Source organism: Capra hircus, chromosome 12, assembly GCF_001704415.2.
Source record: "Capra hircus breed San Clemente chromosome 12, ASM170441v1, whole genome shotgun sequence".
In the NCBI taxonomy this organism is placed as follows: domain Eukaryota; kingdom Metazoa; phylum Chordata; class Mammalia; order Artiodactyla; family Bovidae; genus Capra; species Capra hircus.
The window spans coordinates 13,313,045-13,334,263 of record NC_030819.1 but is presented as its reverse complement, the minus strand read 5'-3'; the positions used below and the strand labels follow the sequence as shown (position 1 = coordinate 13,334,263).

General features: G+C 42.8%; 1 protein-coding gene across 2 annotated transcripts in view; it reads left to right on the top strand.

Annotated features, from left to right (window-relative positions):
- Window positions 1-21,219, top strand: part of CLDN10 (claudin 10) — a 98,602-nt gene that overhangs the window by 73,411 nt on the left and 3,972 nt on the right. Inside the window, exons 1-3 of one of the 2 annotated variants that reach the window (XM_013968374.2) lie at window positions 3,321-3,625; window positions 11,196-11,357; window positions 11,446-11,527. In XM_013968374.2, the coding sequence (XP_013823828.1) occupies window positions 3,406-3,625; window positions 11,196-11,357; window positions 11,446-11,527 (464 nt within the window). In that variant the 5' untranslated portion in view covers window positions 3,321-3,405. Of the gene's footprint in view, window positions 1-3,320; window positions 3,626-11,195; window positions 11,358-11,445; window positions 11,528-21,219 lie in introns of those variants that run through there. The other variant, XM_018056440.1, reaches the window with a different exon arrangement.

Genomic DNA, 21,219 nt, shown 5'->3' with positions numbered 1-21,219 from the left:
GGAACTAATAGTGCTGCCACACGGTTCATAATTTATGGGTTGTTTGTGGTATTTTCAACCCTTTTGAAGCTGTGTGTTATGATCTCTATAGTAAAAGAGTATTTCTTTTTTCAACGTTTTCAACCAAGAAAAGTGAAGTGAAGTGAAGTGAAGTGAAGTGAATTCGCTCAGTCGTGTCCGACTCTTTGCGACCCGTGTACTGTAGCCCACCAAGCTTCTCCATCCATGGGATTCTCCAGGCAAGAATACTGGAGTGGGTTGCCATTTCCTTCTCCAAGGGGTATTCCCTACCCAGGGATCGAACCTAGGTCTCCCATATTGCAGGCAGACGCTTTAACCTCTGTACCACCAGGGAAGCCCAGGAATATTCTTTTTTTCTATAACGCAAATCATCCAGTTTGCTAAATTGACTGTTTATATACATGAATCTCAACTGGTCAGAGTTGTGATGTCCAACCTGACTGTGCATTACAAGTTTTGGAAAAATCACTCCCAGAGCACCCCCAGAGATTCTGGATTAAATGGTCTGGTGATGTAGCAGAGTCTTCCTTGGAGGTCCAAGCTAGAATTTAGAATTTGTTTCCTCCAAAAGCTATATTGCAATGATAGGTTTGTGGATATTTTAAGTACAGTTCGCAAAACTACATTATCTGTTAAATAAATCTGTGGGGGCTAGTCTGAAGCACCAAATTATTCTTCACAGTTGTTTTTGTAAAACCATGTACCTGTGGTTCCAAATGATGGCATTCATAACCAATTTATTAATAAATTAGGATCTTCATGAGTCTTTAAGGTCACAATACTAGACTTATTGTGTGTCAAAAGTAAGTCAGGGTCTTGCAGAAAAAGAATCAACAATTTTAGTGAGAAACTACCATGAGGAAGACACAAGCAAACAAAGACACTCAAACAAGGCCAGGAAATAAAGTCCCAAACCGACATCTGTGCACATTTTACCTTTTGGAAAGTCCATAGGGAATGTTTTGGATTATGACTTCTTGCGTTGTCTGAACAGTAAACTGGATTAAAAGAAAGCAGATCATCCAGAAAGAAATATGACATAGAAATAACGATGTAAATATGCTGGAGGGTATGAAACCAGAAAATAAAATCATTTTGAAATGGCAAATCATACAAAGGAATAGAGGACACCTTGTTGTCAATACTCAAACTGGATCCCCATTTAGCTGGATCCCCCAGTAAACCCAACATTACACAGCAGGACAAGCTGGGACCAAGAGGAGCATAGTAGTGGAATCACGTCTGCATTCCACAAGGTAAACTGTCTTCACCAGTATTCCCATTCACACAAGGCGTGAAATGGCCAAGCACACACATACACACTGCCCAAGAGCTGCTGCATGGCCCAAAAGTAGGACTTAACTCGTGTTTTCTCAGTGCAAATCACGGCAGTTGCATGGATGTTAAAGAGAGACAGATTTGGACTCAACAGAAACAAAAACTTGCTCAAAGGCTGTCAGTACAAAACAAAACCAGAGCACACACCTTGCCACGTGCTAAAACCTGAAGTTCTGAAGGTTAGAGCGTGAACTGAATATTATCTCTAGAAATACGATGATTGTGTTGAGTGTGGAGTATGTCCATACAATCTCCAATGGTCCTCCCAAATCTGTTCGGCTGTTTCTATAATTCAATGCTCTCTCTTCTCCAGAAACATCAAATCACTTCTAATTTCATTCTATACTCGTATATAATTTTTTTTAAGTGACAAAGGGGAATTGAGAAATTCTTCACAATGAACCAAAGGGTCCCTGCATAAACATTGTGAAGCAGGCTTGTTGTTCAGTCACTTAGTCGTGTCTGACTCTCTGTGACCCCGTGAACTGCAGCATGCCAGTCCTCCCTGTCCTTCATTATCTCCCTGAGTTTGCTCAAACTCATGTCCATTAAGTCAGTGATGCCATCCAACCATTTCATCCCCTATCACCCCATTCTCTTCTTGCCTTCACTCTTTCCCAGCATCAGGGTCTTTTCCAATGAGTCAGCTCTTAGAATCGGGTGGCCAAAGTATTGAAGCTTCAGATCAGCACCAGTCCTTCCAATGAATATCCAGGGTTGATTTCCTTTAGGAAACAGGGTTAGCTAGCTTTATTATAGCACTGATTTAAAGGTTCATTCCAAGAACTTTGGACCTCCCAGGTGGCTCAGTGGTACAGAATCTGCCTGCCAATGCAGGAGACACAGGTACAAATCTCTATTTCGAGAATATTCCTTGGAGGAGGAAATGCAACCCACTCCAGTATTCCTGCCTGGAAAATCCCATGGACAGAGGAAACTGGCTGCCCTACAATCCATGGGATTGGAAAGAGTCGGACACAAAAGAGCACCCTCGCACCAAGAGCTTTAAAGGGACAAATAATAAAGCCAGTCTTTGTTCTCTCATTTTTGCGCAAATGTGTGACCTCTGGAGCCAAAAGTACACCCTGATCTTTAAGTTTACTTTCAGACAGCAATGAAGGAATGAGTTTATCCCTCAGTTGGATGCTAAAGGTGGAGCCGGTAAAAAAAAAAAAAAAAAAGTAAAACAAGATGCAGAGAAGCTGAAACAGACCATCATAGAAGAGACTCAGAAACGGGAGCTGGAAGGAACCCACAGGAAAGTGTCTTAAATGCATGTCCTACGTGTAGTGCATTGGTATCAGCAGGCCAGCGTTGTGACTGGAACAGTCACGATCAGGACTGTAAAGAAGGTCCCCTTGCAGCCTGGGCTCTGCACAGACCGCTGTCCTGAACTGAGGTCTGTGTCACCCACCTCCTTGCAATGACCTTCTGCATGCCGCCGGGCAAGGCTCAGGGCAAGGCTGACTTCGAGCCCAGAGCTGCAGTGATCGCTCCTTGACAAGCTGAACTGGGTCACCCAAAAGAGCGTGGCACGAAAACCTTTAGAGTTCAGCGGGCCAAGGGCTGCGTTAGCAGGCCGTGTCCTTTCTGGGCATCAAAAGCCTTTCTTTCTTTCTTTCTTTTTTTTTTTTTTTGCTCTGCTTTTACAAGATACTCTGAACGCCAAGCTACTGCCAATGGGTAGAGCCGGGGAGGGGAAAGAGGGTGGATGCAGCAGGTCGCCCACATTCGGCTGCCAATTTGTTCAACAGGAGAGCCCCTCTCCACGGTGCCTCGGCCCCGAGATGGCGAGCAGGGAGTGGGGAGCCGCAGGGACGCGCAGGGTCGCGTTGGGCCAGCAGGCTGGAGGGGAACCCGGGTAGCAGCTCCGCGCGAGCCGTTTCTGCTCCCCGAGGGCGCGTCCCGGGTCCGCGCGCGCCCCCTAGCGCCGGGTCCGCGGATGGGCGGGGCGACGGGGGCGGAGCCGCGGGGCCGGGCGTGCGGGGGTCGCTGTGCGGCCGCCGAGTGGGGAGCGCGAGAGCTAGCGCGGCGGCAGCGGGCGGCATGGCGAGCACGGCGTCGGAGATCATTGCCTTCATGGTCTCCATCTCCGGCTGGGTGCTGGTGTCCTCCACGCTGCCCACCGACTACTGGAAGGTGTCCACCATCGACGGCACGGTCATCACCACCGCTACCTATTGGGCCAACCTGTGGAAGACGTGCGTCACGGACTCCACGGGCGTCTCCAACTGCAAGGACTTTCCTTCCATGCTGGCGCTCGACGGTCTGCATCCCCCTAGCCCCCCAGCCCCAGACCCTCGCTCTCTCCTCCCCTCCGCCCGCGGTTGGGCGCCCACTGAGCCTCACGACCCCCGGCGGGACCCCCCCACCACAGCCCCCCGCCGCCCGCCCCGGACTCCTTCCCAAGCCCGGCCGCGCTTTCCCTCTCGGTCCCTGGAGGAGCCGGGGAAGAGTCCCCGGTGCCCGTGGCCCGCCTTCCCCGGACATCTGTCCCGAGGGGCCGCCTGTTTGAGCCCGGATCCCCGGCGCGGGTGAAAGGGGACGCGCAGAACCGACCTGGGTGGGGTGGGTTCCTCTCAGGCGACTGGGATGGAGGGAAGCAGGTCTTCTGTCCTAGGAGTTGAGGACTGAGTTTTGGGACCCCGCCTTTCTCTTGAGAACTGTTGGGGCAGAGAGTCACGGAGAGGGGGCTTGCCCTCTCCAGCCAGCACTCCCAGAAGGGCTGGATTCTGATTTAAACGGACTCGTCAAAGCGAAATCTGCTTGTTCTGAACACCTTGTAGCCATTTCATTCGTGGTTTAAAAAGTGGGCTAGGGGAAAGGAAACATACTGCAGGGGCAACCCCCCTCCAAAAAAAAAAAAAGAAAAGAAAAGAAACCGCTAAGTATCTGCAAATGGATCTGCTGGGCTTTAACTTTTGCTGTAAATTTTAGGAAAATAAATAGTTCTTGCTTGTGCTGCAGAGAGTAGCCGAATCCTGGCCACCCACAATCTTGTGCGGGGGAAATGGGACAAGTTCTGTGCGGCTCTCCTAAGTCCGCATCTGCTGCCAGTTGTTCATGAGACTGTTTTCTAGGCTGTTCTTGTTAGCTGCGCTGTATAAGGTATTGTATTAGAGCAACAGGTGTTCACAAAGAAAACTGGCTATTTTTAGTTTCAAGAGGAATGGTACCTGTCCAGGCGGTGACACTGATTGCTCAAGTTCTAGGCTTCTTTCTCCCAGGATTTCACAGCACATCATTCCTGGCAGAAACTTTAAGAGAGTCATTTACATGAGTTCTCGGTTTGAGGTGTTTTCTTTTTCTTTTATTACCGCACAGCAAGTCTTTGTTTGCGTAGCTGAGTAAATAACACACAAAATTTAATTCCCCTGAGATGGTGCTTGCCACGAAAAGCAAACTCTTGCTCAACGGAGGTATTTGGTGGAAACCCCGCCGAAGGGAATAGGTATCTGGTTTTAGATGAGTGACACCTGGGTCTGCCATCGTGGTGTGTAAAATAAGTAGCTGGGATGCCACTGATGGTCTGGAATGACTGTTGAATTTCCTGTGCCCTGCAGAGCACACATCCAGATAGATGTTTGAACAGGCAGGCTCGTTTCTGTGGTTTCCATTTAGGAATATGGATTGGCAGTTGTTGTTCTAAACATGTTCGTTCTTCTCTTGTAACTGTCTGGTCACTAAGAGGCTGCCAGACAGGTGCGCTTTCTTCTATGGGACAGTTGGGGGACAGAGGTGGCGACTGAGAAATAAATACATCATGAAAATGATTGGGTGTAGAATAGTCACCCTGTGTGTGTCAGGTGAGAATAGACATCATGGTCAAGATCTGGGGGCATGGGAGCTTCACTGGTGGTCCGTGGGCTAAGACTCTGAGCTCCTGATACAGGATGCCCAGGTTTGATCTCTGGTCAGGGAACTAGAACCCCCATGTCCCAACTAAGACCTAGGGCAGCCAAATAAAGGATTCCCAGGTGACTCAGTGGTAAAGAATCTGCTTGCCAATGCAGGACAAGCAAGAGACATGGGTTCAATCCGTGGGTCAGGAAGATCCCCTGGAGAAGGAAATGGGAACCCACTCCAGTATTCTTGCTGGTAAAAATCCCCTGGACAGAGGAGCTTGCAGGCTACAGTCCCTGAGGTTGCAAAGAGTCGGACATGACTGAGCACTGAACACACATACAGGCACACATACGAATAAAGAAATAACTTTTTTTTTTAGAAAGATTTGGGGGCCAGAGAGGTAGTGAGGAGGAAGAAGAGCATAGCTTTCAACCATCCAGCTCTAAAGAAGAGGCGTGACATTTGTATACAACTCCGCTCACAAAATGGCCTTCCACGTGTGCTGTTGTGTCTAGAAAATGACTTTACAAAACATAAATGACATCACCGCTTGTTCTGCCTTGTTTTCAAGTTAATAACATAGCTTTCCAAGTCAGTACCTATAGAAATGACTCTTTAACGACTTCATGAATACTGTTAAATAAACTGGTTTATTTAACGACTTACCCACTGTTGGACGTTGGGTAAAGCCTTCCTAGGTTTTCACTGTCGTTAGCGCTTTACGGAAAACCTTTCTGTTTGCTTCTTTGTGCGTATGTGTGTTTCTGTAGTGTAAATACTGAGAAGTAGTATTGTCAGAGCAGCCTTCATTTTATTAGTCAGTTTATACCGCCACATTAATTCCACCTAGAGTATGAGAATACCCGTTTCTCTCTACATTCTCACCACTAAGTTTCTCATCCAGTTTAATGGACAGCAACCTATCACGTTATTCTTCTAGTTGGCATTTCCCCGATTACTGTGATTTTGACCATCTTATCATATACTTATTGACCACTTTTTTTCCTTTTATGAGTTGCTTGTCTGTATCGTATGCCCATGGTTCGGTTATTTCCTCTTGGTTTAAATTTTTTTTTTAGATTATAGATGTGGGTCTTTGATTTGTTAGATATGTTGCAATCTCAGCCCATTGCTTGTCTTTTAAATGTGGGTGTCTTTTCTCATACAAAACATTGAAATGTATCCTATAATCCAATGTATCAGTCTCATCGTGCTGGCTCAGCTTCTTGTGGCTTAAGAGGGCATCGCCTATCCCAAAGTGATCATTTACTTTTCATTATCTCCCAGGATAATATTTGAAGGGGGGAGTTCAGCCACGCAGCTGCATTTTTCCCTGTAGAGAGAAGTCAGTTCCCCCCACTTACAAGTGGAACTTCCCAGAACAAGCCCCTTTGCTTGTTGATGCTCTGCAGTGTACTTTCGGGGCAGCCACACGTGCTTGGATGCTGGCCCTCAGTCAGGTCCTGCCCACAGCACGGTCCGCTTGGACTTCTTGATATTGCATTTGAAGTGAAGGGAGAAAGCTACCTTAGCAGGGGGTGTTGTGGCCGCAGCCCTGAGTAAGCCAACCCTCCCCTTAACCCAGGCAGAAAAATCCAAGGGAGAGAGAAGGCTCACAGTGCTTCCCTGTCTCATCTTAGGTGGAAGAACGTGTCTCTTGGACACAGAGGATGGGGTCATTATTCTGAATTTCCTGTATGAGGTCAAAGCTCTGATTCCTCATTGTCAAGAGGTATTATTGTTATCCCAGTTTTCCCAATAAGGAAGAAGCTAAATGTACAGACTGAATGTAATGCCATGTTAAGATTCCAACTCTAATTTCTGCCTAGAATCAATCTTAGGGTTAGAGACAGGAAGCTTTGATGTGTTTCTTACCACTCACCAGACAGTTCATATTATTCCTCCTGTGAAGTAAGTGCTGTTCTCCCTGGGTTTTACAGATGAGAAAGCAGGCTTGGAGAGATTAGGGAATGTAGTCAAGGATACACAGCAGGTAAAGAGAGGAACCGAGCTGAAATTCAGAGTTCGTGTTTGCCCCTCATACCATCCTTCTCACAAAGGATCTGCTAAAAGCGCATTTTTTTTTTTTCTTTCTTCCTTCAATCAACAACTAGCAAGAGTGCTGCTAGGAAATTGTCTCCACCAAGTGGATATTTTTATCTCTGCTAGTTGGAAAATAAGGTACGTGTGGAAAACATTTAACTTTTACGGAACACCTTGAAGGTTTCCTGCAATGGAATTCATTAAGGTCATGGTATTTTACTAATTGAAAAACTCACGGTTGAACGAGCTGGTGATTTCTGTTTATTGCTAACCCATATTCCTTTCAAAGCACCACTTGAACTACAGCTGGGAAGCATTTTAAGCTATGCTTTAGGTTTGTTTTTTTTTTCAGTTTATGCTGTCTATTTTTGTTAGTGGGAATGTTTGTCATTTTTTCCAAGGAAGTTAACTATAAATTATACTTCAGAGAACTTCTGAGCAAATATGTTCATGCCTCAGCACTTTAATGTGTTAATTAGCTATTAACGGTGTCAGTAAATTAGACCTGTCAAAAATAATAGCCTCCTTGACTAGGTTTTTACCACCACTTCACTTGAGGGTGTTACTTATAAATTTTGACCTCCGGAACTGTTAAAAAGCAAGGTTGTAGAAGTCTGCTTTGCAAAAGATAAACTCTGAAAGAGTTTGTGGGAAGTCGCCCAAGGCTTGAGTCTGTGGGTGTTTTAAGAACCAGTAGCCCCTAATTTACAGACCTCGAGCCTACCAACAACTGCGTTCCATTTATGGCTGGCAGTGGAGTTTATCCCAGGAACTCCAGACCCTGCAGTGCCTTCCTTTGTGCGTGTGCTGTGTGTGCTTAATCGCTCAGTCATGTCCGACTCTTTGCAACCTCGTGGCTCCACTGTCCTTGGGATTTTTCATGCAAGAATACTGGAGTGAGTTACCACTCCCATCTCCAGGGGATCTTCCCCACCCAGGGATCAAACCCCCATCTCCAACATTGTGGGCGGATTCTTTACTGTCTGAGCCACCAGGGAAACCCTTTATGCATGTGATGAGTTAGCAACTTATTGCTACTCTTCTCATGGTAGGCAGAGTTACCTTCCCCTCCACATCAGGGTTCTGGTTGGTTCTGATGAAGGACTGACATCATCAGAATCTGCTCTCTCTCTATCTCTTCTCTTGTGCCAAGAGAGCAGAGCCAGTCTTTCTGTAGGTATCAGAGCTGAGACAGGAGAACCGAGTGAGAAATTCAGAAAAAAATAGTATGAGTAATGGTTAAAGTTTAAAGCCTACTGTTATTTTCCCTAGTCATATTAAGGGTTGAATGCACCAGCCTGGGATTCTGACCACTGTGTACCTTCTGGGAAAATGCATTCCACGTTCTGAGTGATCAAATTGTAGACTTAACCGTTTGCACAGCTTGTGTATTTTCTGTACATAAAGTCTATGAGATTACTAAGGTAAATGCAAATTATGGTGGATGATAAGGTTTTCTAGAATAGTTTTTTTAAAAAAACATTATAATAGAGGTTATGGGCTTCCCAGGTGGCACTAGTGGTAAAGAATCAGCCTGCCGGTACAGGAGATGCAAAGATGTGGGGTCAATCCCTGGGTCAGGAAGATCCTCTGGAGAAGGGAATGGCAACCCATTCTAGTATTCTTGCCTGGAGAATCTCATGGACAGAGGAGCCTGGTGGGCTACAGTCCATGGGGTCACAAAGAGCTGGACATGACAGAGAGGCTATTAGTACTACTAAGTCACACGTACACTTTCTAGTCTGTTTAAGATTGCAGTAAGAATCAGCTAAAACATCTCAAAACCATAGGTTGAAACAAATGTCAAAAATTTTTTTGAAACCACACTGTCCCAGTAGCTGTGGTGGTAAGTGATGAGCTAGTTGCGGTTTCTCTGGAGGACTCTCTTTAACCTTGCAAGGGGGAGGGAGGTGGGAGGGGGGTTTAGGATGGGGAACACATGTACAGCTGTGGTGGATTCATGTCAATGTATGGCAAAACCACTACAATATTGTAAAGTAATTAGCCTCCAATTAAAATAAATTTCTATTAAAAAAAAAAAAAAAACCTTGCAAGGAACTAACAGGCTTCCTCCCCCTGTGCTTCTGCCGCTCCCTGGGTTTGGCTGGGGGACTTGAGGATTGCAGCTTAAAATGGAGCTGAGTTAGCATTCCACAGCAAACACACAGATCACCCTTGCAGCACTACTATTACTACCAAAATAAGCCTCCCTTATCCTGTTTTGCAAAAAGTAAGTTTCTTTTACTGGGTTTTTGTTTTTTTTTTTTTTTGACAGCCTCACCATCAGTAAAATTATTTTCTGTCTGGAAACAGTTCACACTATAAAATGGAAGATCGTTGTCCTTGCTTTCTGAATTTGTGGTGGTGTTCAGTTGCTAAGTCAGGTCTGACTCTTTGCGACCCCATGGCTTGCAGCACACCAGGCTTCTCTGTCCTCCACTGTCTCCCAGTATTTGCTCAAACTCATGTCCGTTGAGTTGGTGATGCATCCTAACCATCTCATCCTCTGTCGTCTCCTCCTCCTCCTCTTGCCTTTAATCTTTCCCAGCATCAGAATCTTTTCCAATGAGTCACCTCTTCGCATCAGGTGGCCAAAGCTTCAGTTTCAGCAATGGTCCTTCCAGTGAATATTAAGAACTGATTTTCTTTAGGATTGACTGTGGTTTGCATTTGTAGAGGCCTAAATTTGTTCAATTAATTAGAACATCTTCTGGATACTTTTCAAAATGGATCCTGGGGATAGGAATAAAACTTAAAATTTTATTTTTTGACCAAGAGACATGGCCTGGAGGCCACCTTCCGGCATTATTCCCTGAATATATGATTGCTGTAGCCTTAGAATTATTACTTATGCGATTATCATAGCCTTTGCCTGAACACAGTAGGAAATGACTTGGTGTATCTTGGCACTTATGAGTTTTTTCAAATTAAAAAGTTCACTTCCAACTGTAAACCCGATAGATATTATGTTCATTTGCTCAACAAATATTTACTTACACTGGTGTGTCATCACTGTTTCAGAATATAGCACTGTTTCAGGCTGAAGTATACATAATGACATTTTTTAAATGTATTCATTTGTATCCTATTAATTTAAAATTTGTTAATGTCTGGACAAAAGCCAGTCTGAAGTTTACCATCATCCTGGCTGCGCAAATAAGAATATATGACTAAGAAAATGAGTGGTGTAGGAGGAATGTTCAAAGAAACCAACAGAGCAAGCTTTTAGGATACTTGGAAAGCATCCATTTGTATGCAGTTAATTTCATAATTATAAAATATTCTTCTAGGAACTAACCAATGCTTATTTAAACCCAGTGTTATTGTATGTGCCCTGAAAATTTTTTGAAAGGTCATGAAAATACATCTTGATTTAGATTCCTCATGGTTCATGATGATATTTCAGTTAGTCTCATTTATAATCTTTCACTAATATTAGAAGATGTGAATCTTTGGGAGCTCTGCTCAGTTATAAGGTTTTCAATGTCAAAATCATCAAAACATCTGTTTTTAAAGGTCTGATGTGCAAAGGAGTAAGAGGGTTGAGAGAGCGGCGGATGAGGTTTCTCAGGGTGAAAGGCAGTGTCATGTGGATTTTGTAGTCAGATCTGGATGGGATTCATTCAGCCTCTTACTCACTCATCCCTGGCATATCACGTGGCTCTTATGTGTCTCGGTTTCCTCACCTGTGACTGTGGAATAATAACACTCAGAGATGTAGCCTGAGGATCCTGCATATGCCAGACTGAAAAGTGTGCCACAGGGATTAACTTTCTTTCCATTCTTGCCTGTTTTAACACGTGTTTTAACCATTTTTCGGTCTTTTTTTTTTTCTTCTTCTTTTTTTTCAGAAAACAGAAAGTCATTCAGGAGGACAATGTAAAATGTGTTTCTCCCTGGACAGCCACATGTTTTATGCTAATATAAATGCCCTACTCTAATTGCAGGTTACATCCAGGCGTGTAGAGGACTTATGATTGCCGCTGTCAGCCTGGGCTTTTTTGCTTCCATATTCGCCCTGATTGGCATGAAATGTACCAAAGTCGGAGGCTCAGATAAAGCCAAAGCTAAAATTGCTTGTTTGGCTGGGATTGTATTCATACTGTCAGGTAAATAGTAACTTTCTTCCAAACAAGGGGCTTCAGGATGTTAATGAAACACCCAGAGTCATAGTCCTTTCCTTCTGATGCTCTTTAGGGCTGTGCTCAATGACCGGGTGTTCCCTGTATGCAAACAAAATCACAACAGAATTCTTTGATCCCCTCTTCGTGGAGCAAAAGTAAGTATTCTTTAAGTCTGTATGCTTATGGCTTACAGGAAATGGATTTAAAATCATCTTCTAAATTAAGGTACCTAAATTTCCTCTATGGCTTATGAAAGTGGGGTATACTGATAGAGGCTATTTGATGACATCATTTAAGAGCAAACGGTGTATGTGCTACACTGGCGAAAGATGCCCTGAATCACTGCATTACTGTTACAAATGTCTTGTAACATACTTGTCTGTACATAGCTCAAGGCTTAGGATTTAGAACGCTAAAGCTCGTCTACTATACATTGTAAAACTGAAGTCAAATGGGGGAAAGTGAAAGAGAGGTGTAAGATGGGGAGGAAAGAAGGAGAAAGTGTGATAACCGAAAATTAAGTGCTTGCCTTGATTGCTGTCCATCCAAAATGATACTTGCCAGCTTTTAGGCTGTGGGCCAGTTTCCATCGCAGTCATTGGAATGAAAACGAGACTGTGGTTCTGAAGATTAGAAATGATTAAATGATAGTGAATAAAATATTATTTTTCATTTTTAATCAGCCTTTTTCATTTGTTCTGTTGACTGTGGCCTTAACAAGTTCTACCTAATAAACCTTTGTAAAGAAACTGTACATGATGCAGGGTCTTTAAAAAAATTCTCTGAGAGTGGCACAGACACCCAGATGTGACCAGTTTCAGCTGCGGGTGAATGCTTTGGCACTTACAGACCAGTTCTCTTGGTGCTGTTGGTTTTTAACTGTGGCCTGTTGCTTTTTATAGTTTCCCTAGGCTTATTTCTTTGCTTTGGAAAAAACCCAAGGAATACCAAATTAGAAATCATAATAGATCAAACAGTTTGTCTTCCGTGAGAATATTCCCATAGATTCCTGTAGAAAACTGCTCATGTATGCATGTGTACCGCTATCAACCAGGCTGCGGATTTTCTTTCAGTCTTCAGATAAAATACTATAGAATTTTAAAAGAGTAATTACTAAAATGTCTGATCAGGATCCATTACTTTTTTCTGGTGGATTTAGGAATCTTTAGGAAATGATTTTTCTAGTAGTGTCTCTTGTGTAGTTCATGCATAAATAGTAAGTGCTTATATAATGAAATATAATGAAAGTAATAGATAACACATGTTAGGCCCCTACCATTGACCAAGCAGAGCATTGCAAATATTATTTTATTATTTTACTCTTACAATATCCTCTAGTAGAAGAGAAGGAGACAAAAATTAGGAAAATCAATTAGCTGAAAATTGGCTATCAACACAAAGTAAACTGATTCCGTAGGTCTTAAAGTATTTAATTTCTGAAGTGAGATTTTGACTTTGGCATATTCTAGGGGAGAGGACTTCCCAAGCTGGCATTTCCTAGAATTTAGTAATCGGAGCCTCTGATGTAGTTTGTGCATGAACTCGGAGAGGAATATGTTGGAGAATTGCTGCCAAAGGCAGAGCCAGCCCTAGGGGGACTGGGGTGAGGGCAACCCCCCAGGGCTGTTCTGATTATTTCCTTGGTGTCTTCACTGATGTTCATGAGAGTAGGTTCCTTGAGATCAGAAAACACTTGTATATCATCTCTTATTTGCTCAGCACGGTGCTTGGTTAAGTGAAATCCTGATCTGCAGAGCTAGTCCTCTCGGGATTAGTAGAAAAGCCTTCTGTTATCTCAGCAGACTGGCGAAGCCTCTGCGAAGATGGAGAGAGAAGGCCAGCTCATCCTCTTCTCCCATCTGTATCATGCATTCATCTTCCTAGAGCAGCATCTCTCCCTGCCTGCCTAGATGGCTCAGCTGGGCACAGGGACGTGTGTGTTTAGCAGTGAGGAACAGGTGTTTGCCACATGCTCTAGTTTAAATTTCTGGTGACAGTTTATGGCCTAATATGTGGACTATCTTGGAAAATGTCTTGTGCACTTAAGAAGAATGTTTATGCTGTTGTCGTTGGTATTCTCTGTATATGTCTGTTAGATCTCATTAGTTTATTGTGTTAAGTCCTCTATTTCCTTATCTTCTGGCTGGTTGGTCTGTTCATTACTGTGAGTGAGATATTGAAATCTCCAGCTATGATAATAGAACTGTTTATTCTTTTTTTCCATTCTGTCAGTTTTTGCTTCATAGATATTCTGTCATTATGTGCATAAATGTTTATGGTTGATATATCTCTTGCTGTATTAAATCTTTCATTAATATAAATAAATAAATAAATTTCTGGTGAGCAAATACCTTCCCTAAGATGCACTGAAAAACAGTGGGCCACAGAACCTGATTTTGTTGCTGTTGTTTTTCTTAAGGATTCTCTACCATGTAAACTGAATCTTTGTGGATTTCCAAGACTCACCTTGGTTGCTTACGTTAGACACACACGACTAAGCTCATCCACAGAGTTCCCACCACATTCCTACTATGTGCAGGAAACTCAGGAGGTGCTTTATTGATAAGGGAACAAAATGAGTGGCTTCTGATGTTTCATTGGGGTGAAGATTGTGGCAGCTGCACCGCAAACAGTATCAGGCTTTGTATTCAGTGGCTGATTATTTCCGAAACCCTTTCTTTCCCACAACTTATCTGGGAAGATTTTTCTTCCTGCCTACAATCATTTGATTGCAATTGCAATCTTTAAAGAGTTTCACCTGGCTCTGGTTGTGTTCTGCCATTTCCCCATTTCCCTCCCTTTTGTTTTGCTTCCTTGCTTTTATTCAAGTTGTGGTTATGTTTTACAGCTCTAGGATGGACTCCTGCAAAGCCTTGAAAACTGTTTCTCAATGCTTCCCTTTGGGCTGTTTCAAACCAACTTCCTCCTTTTTATTAAAGCAAAATCTACCAAATTGAAACAAAATCTATCCTCCTGAAAGCTCATGGTCATAAGCACCCCTTAGTATGATTCACCCTATCATTTTGTTGAAATATACATTATTCTCACCATCTGTTGTCCAAACCAGTATCTTCCGGAGTGTCTTGCTTTGTTTTTTTCTTAAATAGACGGTTCCAAAGAATTGATTGGCATAAAGAAACTTCTTTTCAAATCATGCAAAGTTAGAGTATTAAACCAATTTCCTTAATTGAGAAAACAGAACATCTGATCTTAGATTTATTCTCTTTCAGTCAGTGAGATTTATCAGTAACATTTTGGCCCAGATATTCATGGTTTGGGTCTTATCATACTCAAGACTTTTTAATTTCAGAGTTTTTGAAACCACAGAGTTACTTACCTTTAGCATGCTTCATTGCTGGAATACAGTTAGTTTGTACTTTAGTATCTAAGTTTTACTAAGGTAAAATCTTTTCAGTGTTGTGGTTATTTAGTAGTTTAGAAATAAACAGCTGTCTGCTTCCTGGTAAATTCTCTCATTCCTGTTATCTATCAAGTTAAATGCACACATGCTTGGAGCTGGTGCATGGGATGACCAGAGAGATGTTATGGGAGGAGGTAGGAGGGGTTCATGTTTGGAACGCATGTAAGAATTAAAGATTTTAAAATTAAAAAAAAAAAAAGTTAAATGCACAGCAGACAATTCAAGAAATATGTTTCTAGATTAGACACATTTTCCCAGGTGAACTTGAAAGGACAATCGATCTCACTAGGTGGCCTTGCCAAGATATTTAACTTCTCTACTCTGTCCTTATTATAATTTAATGAATTATAGATGTTTGTTTACTTAAGCCTGTTCCAATCAAGAGGTTATTTGGAGAATGAATTAATGCTGGTAAGAGGGTCATAGAGTCTCAGGTAAAGGATTCCGTAGCAGTGCCAAGTGTTAAGAACAAACCGGAATTTGACTGTTAAATATTAAGAAGGATTCACTTTGTTCTGTGGTAGGACTGACCACTTGAGATCATCAGAATTGCTCTGATGCCTTTTTCATGCTGGCAGAACTTAATATACTTAGAAATCAAATGTTTGGCAACTGCGTTTTGTTTTCACTGACCAGTATACGAAGCCACGATTTCCAGTTTGCCATGCTTCCTGGTGACTCAGCTTTTACCACCACCCCTTTCCCTCTCCTTTTCACATCCCGGCCCACCTCTGTGTATCCTGCCGGAATTGCATTCTGGGTGAGGTGCCCACCAGGGTGCTCCCTTTGCTCTTGGTGCTTCTGTTACAATCCCACTGGGCAGTGGCACTTGCCTGTTGGTCCATCTTCCAAGCGAGACCAGGAGTATCTTGAAGCGAAGACCACATCTTGCTGATTTGGGCATCTCTTGTATCTAGTCCATACTCTATGATGTTTACAGCAAGGAAGATTAGTAAGCAATGGTGTATAGCTGTCTGTCTGTCTGTCTGCATCTCTCTTAGGGTGGAAAGACTGAGCATGCTTGGGAAGATTTGGTTTAAGGGATGGGGGAGGGGAGACCTCAAGAATGAGAGCCCTGGATCTAGGCTGCCTGGGAGAGAACCGCAGCTCTGCCATCTTTTAGTGCTGTAGTCTTGAAGAAATTACTTGTCCTTTCTTGTGTCCTGTGTTCCTCATCTGTAAAATGGGGAGAATGAGAACTACGGGTTTATCATGAGGATTAAATGAGATAGTACATTTCAGCTGTTTAGACTGGTGCCTAGAGTAGGCACTCAGTGAACGCTATTCTTTTAAATGGGACTGACCCTTAAGCAGAGGCTATTACGTAGCAGTTTATTTATTTTCCATTTCCTAAATTTGAGAATTCTCTACGAAGTTTCCATATGCAAGTAGATGTTTATTTAAATTATCCCTTTCTACTTGAGCCATGGTTTGGGAGGTGCCTGCCACTATTTCGTGGCCCTTTGGGAAGCTCTGGGTAGGAAATTTTGTGGTGTCTTGCAGATCACTGAGTAAGCTGTTAACTAACATGAATTGTATAACGGAGAGGAGAATTTAGCAGCCTTGGGAGGTACATGGATTGGTGGTCACTAAACAGCCTGCTTCTGGTACCTGGGACCCCAAAAGAATGCGGGGTATTTGGGGGGAAGGTGTGCTTGTAGATAATGCCTGTAGAATGCTTGTTCATATAAAATCCACTCATGTGGTGATATAGAGCTTGGATTATGTAAGTGTTAGTTGCTCAGTCATGTCCAACTCTTTGCGACCCCATGGACTCGGGCTTACCAGGCTCTTCTGTCCATGGAATTCTCCAGGCAAGAGTACTGGAGTGGATTGCCATTTCCTCCTCCAAGGATTGTATAAGCCTTTGAGTTAAGTTTCTTTTGGATGGTAACATTTAAAAGATCAGTATACCAATGGAATTCAATTTTTAAAAGTTAACATTGATAATATATGGATGTACTTCCTAAACTTGGAACTTTTAAAACATATTTAGTTGTTTTAAGGTAACGGCAATGTTTTGGCTGCTACCACCCTTGATTAACATAAGGAGTAGGGCAGTATGTTTGGAAAAAAGTCCATCCTTGAGGTCAAAAGACTTGGCTTCTAGCTCTGCAACCTCTAGCAAGCTCACTTTTCTCTGGGGATCTTAAAAGGATGAAGTTTTTTTTCTTTTGTTAAACAGTTTTTGTTTTGTTTACGGAGGAGCTGCAGTTTCTTTTTTCAAGTCCAGCAAGCCCTGATTTTAATTACTACCCTCACCTCTTTTTGTGCTGGGTGAAAAGACAGCCGGAGGGAATTCTGAAAAAAAATTCCATACCCTAGAGCCACTGAGAAGGCAATCAGCTGGGGAGAGAGGGAAAACTCACATCTTTCTGAAATGACAAGCCCAAAACATTGCACTGATTGTATCTTTTCATATCGATCCCATCTTTTCCTTAGCAAAGGTGAAAAGGGAGAAAGAGTGATAGCTAAGAGCTTGGGATTGGCTTATGGTATCCTTTGCTATGCAAAAGCTTTTAATTAAGCCCCATTTCTTTTTTTTGTTTGTTTGTTTTTATTTTATTACTCTGGGAGGTGGGTCAAAAAGGTTGAGATTAACTGATTGACTTTGCTATTCAGCAGAAACTAACACAACATCATAAAGCAACTAGGTGTGTTAGTAGCTCAGTCGTGTCTGACTCTTTGTGACCCCGTGGACTGTAGCTTACCACCAGGCTCTTAAAGCAACTATACTCCAATAAACATTAATTTAAAAAAAAAAAAAAAAGAGCTCGAGGATTGGAATCAGTTATGGGTTTTAAATCTTGGTTCTACTATTTACTTAGCTGAGGTATGGGGAGGCAAGTAATTTAAACTCACTCAGGTTCAGTTTTCTCTGATGGTAAGAAGAACTATCTCTTAGAATTGAAGATCAAATATGATAATACATGCCAAAATACTTAACACAAAAACAAAATCCTGCTACAGTGATCTGACGGTAGCTGTTGTTATGGTGGACTCTTACTTGGACCACATCTATACATATTTGGGAGAACATGTAATGTTTACTTTGCAAACACATGTTCTTCTGCTTCTGTTGTTAGGCTTCATTGTCCTTTAATTATTTGTTTAATGTCTGACCATCGCCTCTAGACTGTAAGGTCCTTGAGAACAGCACTGTGTTCTCTCATTCACCCTGAAACACATGATTTGAACAATATCTAGCTTGTCACTGCTCTGATGGTAGGTGACAGGGTAGGTGGGATACACATGCTCCCTGTAGATGGCAGATCAAATGATAACAGGGCTTTGGGTGCAGGAAAGACAGAGATAAGAGGTGTTCCTCAGTCTGTTCCCTAAGGATTACTGTGCATGTTACTAGGCTAAAATAGGAGGTGAGTATGGAATGCATCAGAATTTAGACTACTGAGTGTGGTTCTAGCCCAGGCTCTCTCGTTAAGAAATGAACAGTAGCCTGGAGTCCTAGCACAGCCAGGTGAATAAGAATTAACTTCATCTAGTAATTCAAGGTATATTTTAATGCCTTAGATCATTATGGTTCTTTTTTGGGGAAACTCTGGTCATGAATCTGTGCTTTACTTTCTCTCTATAGACAGAAAAATGTTCTCTATTGCTTGTTTACTAGATTCACAATTATATACATGAATTCAGGTCATAAGGCTGCTTTTATGAGTCCTTTCCATTGAACAGAATGTGTGAGACATAATCCAAGAACGACGTTCTGATCTGTAAAACAGAGATCAGTCCTCAGCCTGTCGATCCTGCATCTGTCTGGTGCTAAGCAGACTGGTAGCCTTTCCGAATAATGAATAAATTTTGGCGATTGTAACAGCTCAATAAAGACTGGGAAAGCTGGTCTAGGGCCAGGAAGATGTTGTTAACAGAAGACAGACCTGCAGCAGATCATCTGAAATTTGGATAATCTCCTGAGGCGCTGAAGTCAGCTTTTCAGTTTTACCAAAAGTGAAGAAAGATTTCCAGGCAGAGATGGAGTTTCCCAATGAATGTCAGAGAAGGAGTGGCCCGGAACGAACCTGAATGGATGTTACGTGGCTCACCCTCAGTCCTGTCTTTCAAAAACACTTCCATTTTTGCCAGATCACGCGCACTGATGGGTGTGAATTCAAGCCACTGTTGAATAAGTCTGCTGTACGTGTCTTTCAACAGAAGGAAGAAGAAAAAGTCTCTAAGAGAGAACCACATCACAGAATCCCTCACATCCAATTATTAGAAGCTATTGGTATAGATGTGGAATCTCTTTTAACACTTTAGCTTTAAAATGGTTCTATTTATTAAATATTTGACTGATAGAATTCATAAAATGCTCAAAAGGAAATGATACTCTCCTTGGAATAGAGTCTATGTTTAGTGACTTCAAGAAAATCTAAAAATATGTTTAAAAACAGAAGTTCCATGACCAGGGATTGAACCCGTGAACCTGCAGTGAAAGGTCAGAATCCTAACCACTGGACCTCCAGGGAATTCCCAAACCAATTTTTAATATAAGCCACACTGGTGACTCTTAAATCCTTTCAGAAAGTTTCAGTTTGCTTAAATGAATATAAAGACATAGTTCCCAACATCTGAGCTGTATGGGTAGTTATCCTCTGATTTCTCCCCAGTTGTATGTTCTTTTTAAATGAATTCACAGTGCTGAGTTATGATTTGAGTTCTACTAACCTATGCCCTAAGGGACCACTATCAATTATTAGAGACTTATTTTTAACCATGATCCCGGCACTGGCATCCTGTTTTAGTAAGCTAAATGTTTAAAGAAAAATCTCAGACTGTTTTTTCCAGGAGTATTTACACTGAAAGTTAATATACTAATACATAGTTTCAGGAGAGAAGACAGCCTAAGCTCTAAGGAGAAAAGTAAAGAAAAATAGAAAGTATTGTTAAATTGTAATCCTATAATAATGTCCTCCATGTCGAAATGTTCAGTGTGCTCATCCTTTAGTTGTCTTTGCAGTAATAGCATGACAATGGATGGACTGGATGCCAGCTTACTGTAGAAATTGCACATATTTTAAAGAGGTCCATTGACCGGTACCTACAACTTGGCAGGCCCTCTGCTCGTTTTATTTGGATAATGTCATCCAAACATTGTACAAGAAGGGCCTATTGTGGGAATCCAGGATATCCTTTGTAGATGTATAACATATTTAATGAAGGTATCTTTTATAAAACTACAGGTTAACACTCTTGATCTGGCCAGCTCTTTTCACCTGGACACTTCACTGTCCAGTCCTCTTTCAAGCTGGTTTTTGCAGACACTGAAGGCTTTTTCCCCACTTACACTGACCTTCTGTTTCTGCCACTGCCTCAGATTGGAGCAGTTTGAGAAGTTTCTCGGTTCCCAGAGCCTAATCAGTGCTTTAGTGCAGGATGGGGTGTTTATAAGCTCTTCCTTTAGCTCTCACCTTGATTCCCCAGGTAAAGCAATGCAAGAGTGAAAAAGAAGGGATCACGAGGCAGTGTGTATTATGTAACAACGGCAGCCCACTCTGGTACTCTTGCCTGGAGAATCCCATGGACAGAGGAGCCTGGCTGGCTACAGTCCATGGGGTCACAAAGAGTCGGACACCACTAAAGCGACTTAGCCTGCATGCACACACCAAGTTGTAGTGTGTATTATATAATTCACCTCTTCCCAGTTGCAATGGGAGGCTGTGAAATTAACAGAAAAGCCATATCTGGAAATGGGCAAGTAGACCACCAGGCCCTTGTCTTGTGTAAAGGCTGCTTCCTGCTCCCACTGCCTGGCGGCCGGGGCCACTGTCTCACCACACCGCTGCCTGCCCCTGCCAGATGGGAGTTCAGACATAGTGACCCAGCATGCCGAAAAGGATGAGACAAAGCTCAGGATAGGTACAGGCCACACATGCCAGATGCTGTCCACAGTGTGGGGAGGCCTTGATACCTAAGCCTGACCCGGCACCAGGTCCAGGGTGGGTAGCCTGACCTCGACCCCAACTTTCCCCTCCTAGTCTCGACTTCCTTTCATTCTCAGCCCCTCTGTGGATTCTGTATGATCAAAACAGACCCTTCCCGCTCTGACTTCATTTAACACTGAAAAGCACCATTAGGTAGGGAATGTCATCCATTTGTTTTCACCTTGTGATAGAGGTCTGTGAGCTAAAAGTCTGAGATTCATTTCTTTATTAAAAAACAAACAAACCCTAATTCTTCAGGAAAAGGACAGGCAGACATGAGAACACCACAACCCCTGAGATTTTGGTATACTTTGCTCGTTCTGTATTTGTTTCTCCATACATATATCTATCTCCCCTGAAAGGATATCCTCCAGCCCTCCACGTGGCTTCCTTTGTTGTTCTCGGTAGTGCTATTTGTTGTATGGTGACCTCTCCAGGGCAAGGGCTGTCTTACTTACCTTTGCATCTGTTCTAGTTATCAGTGGTG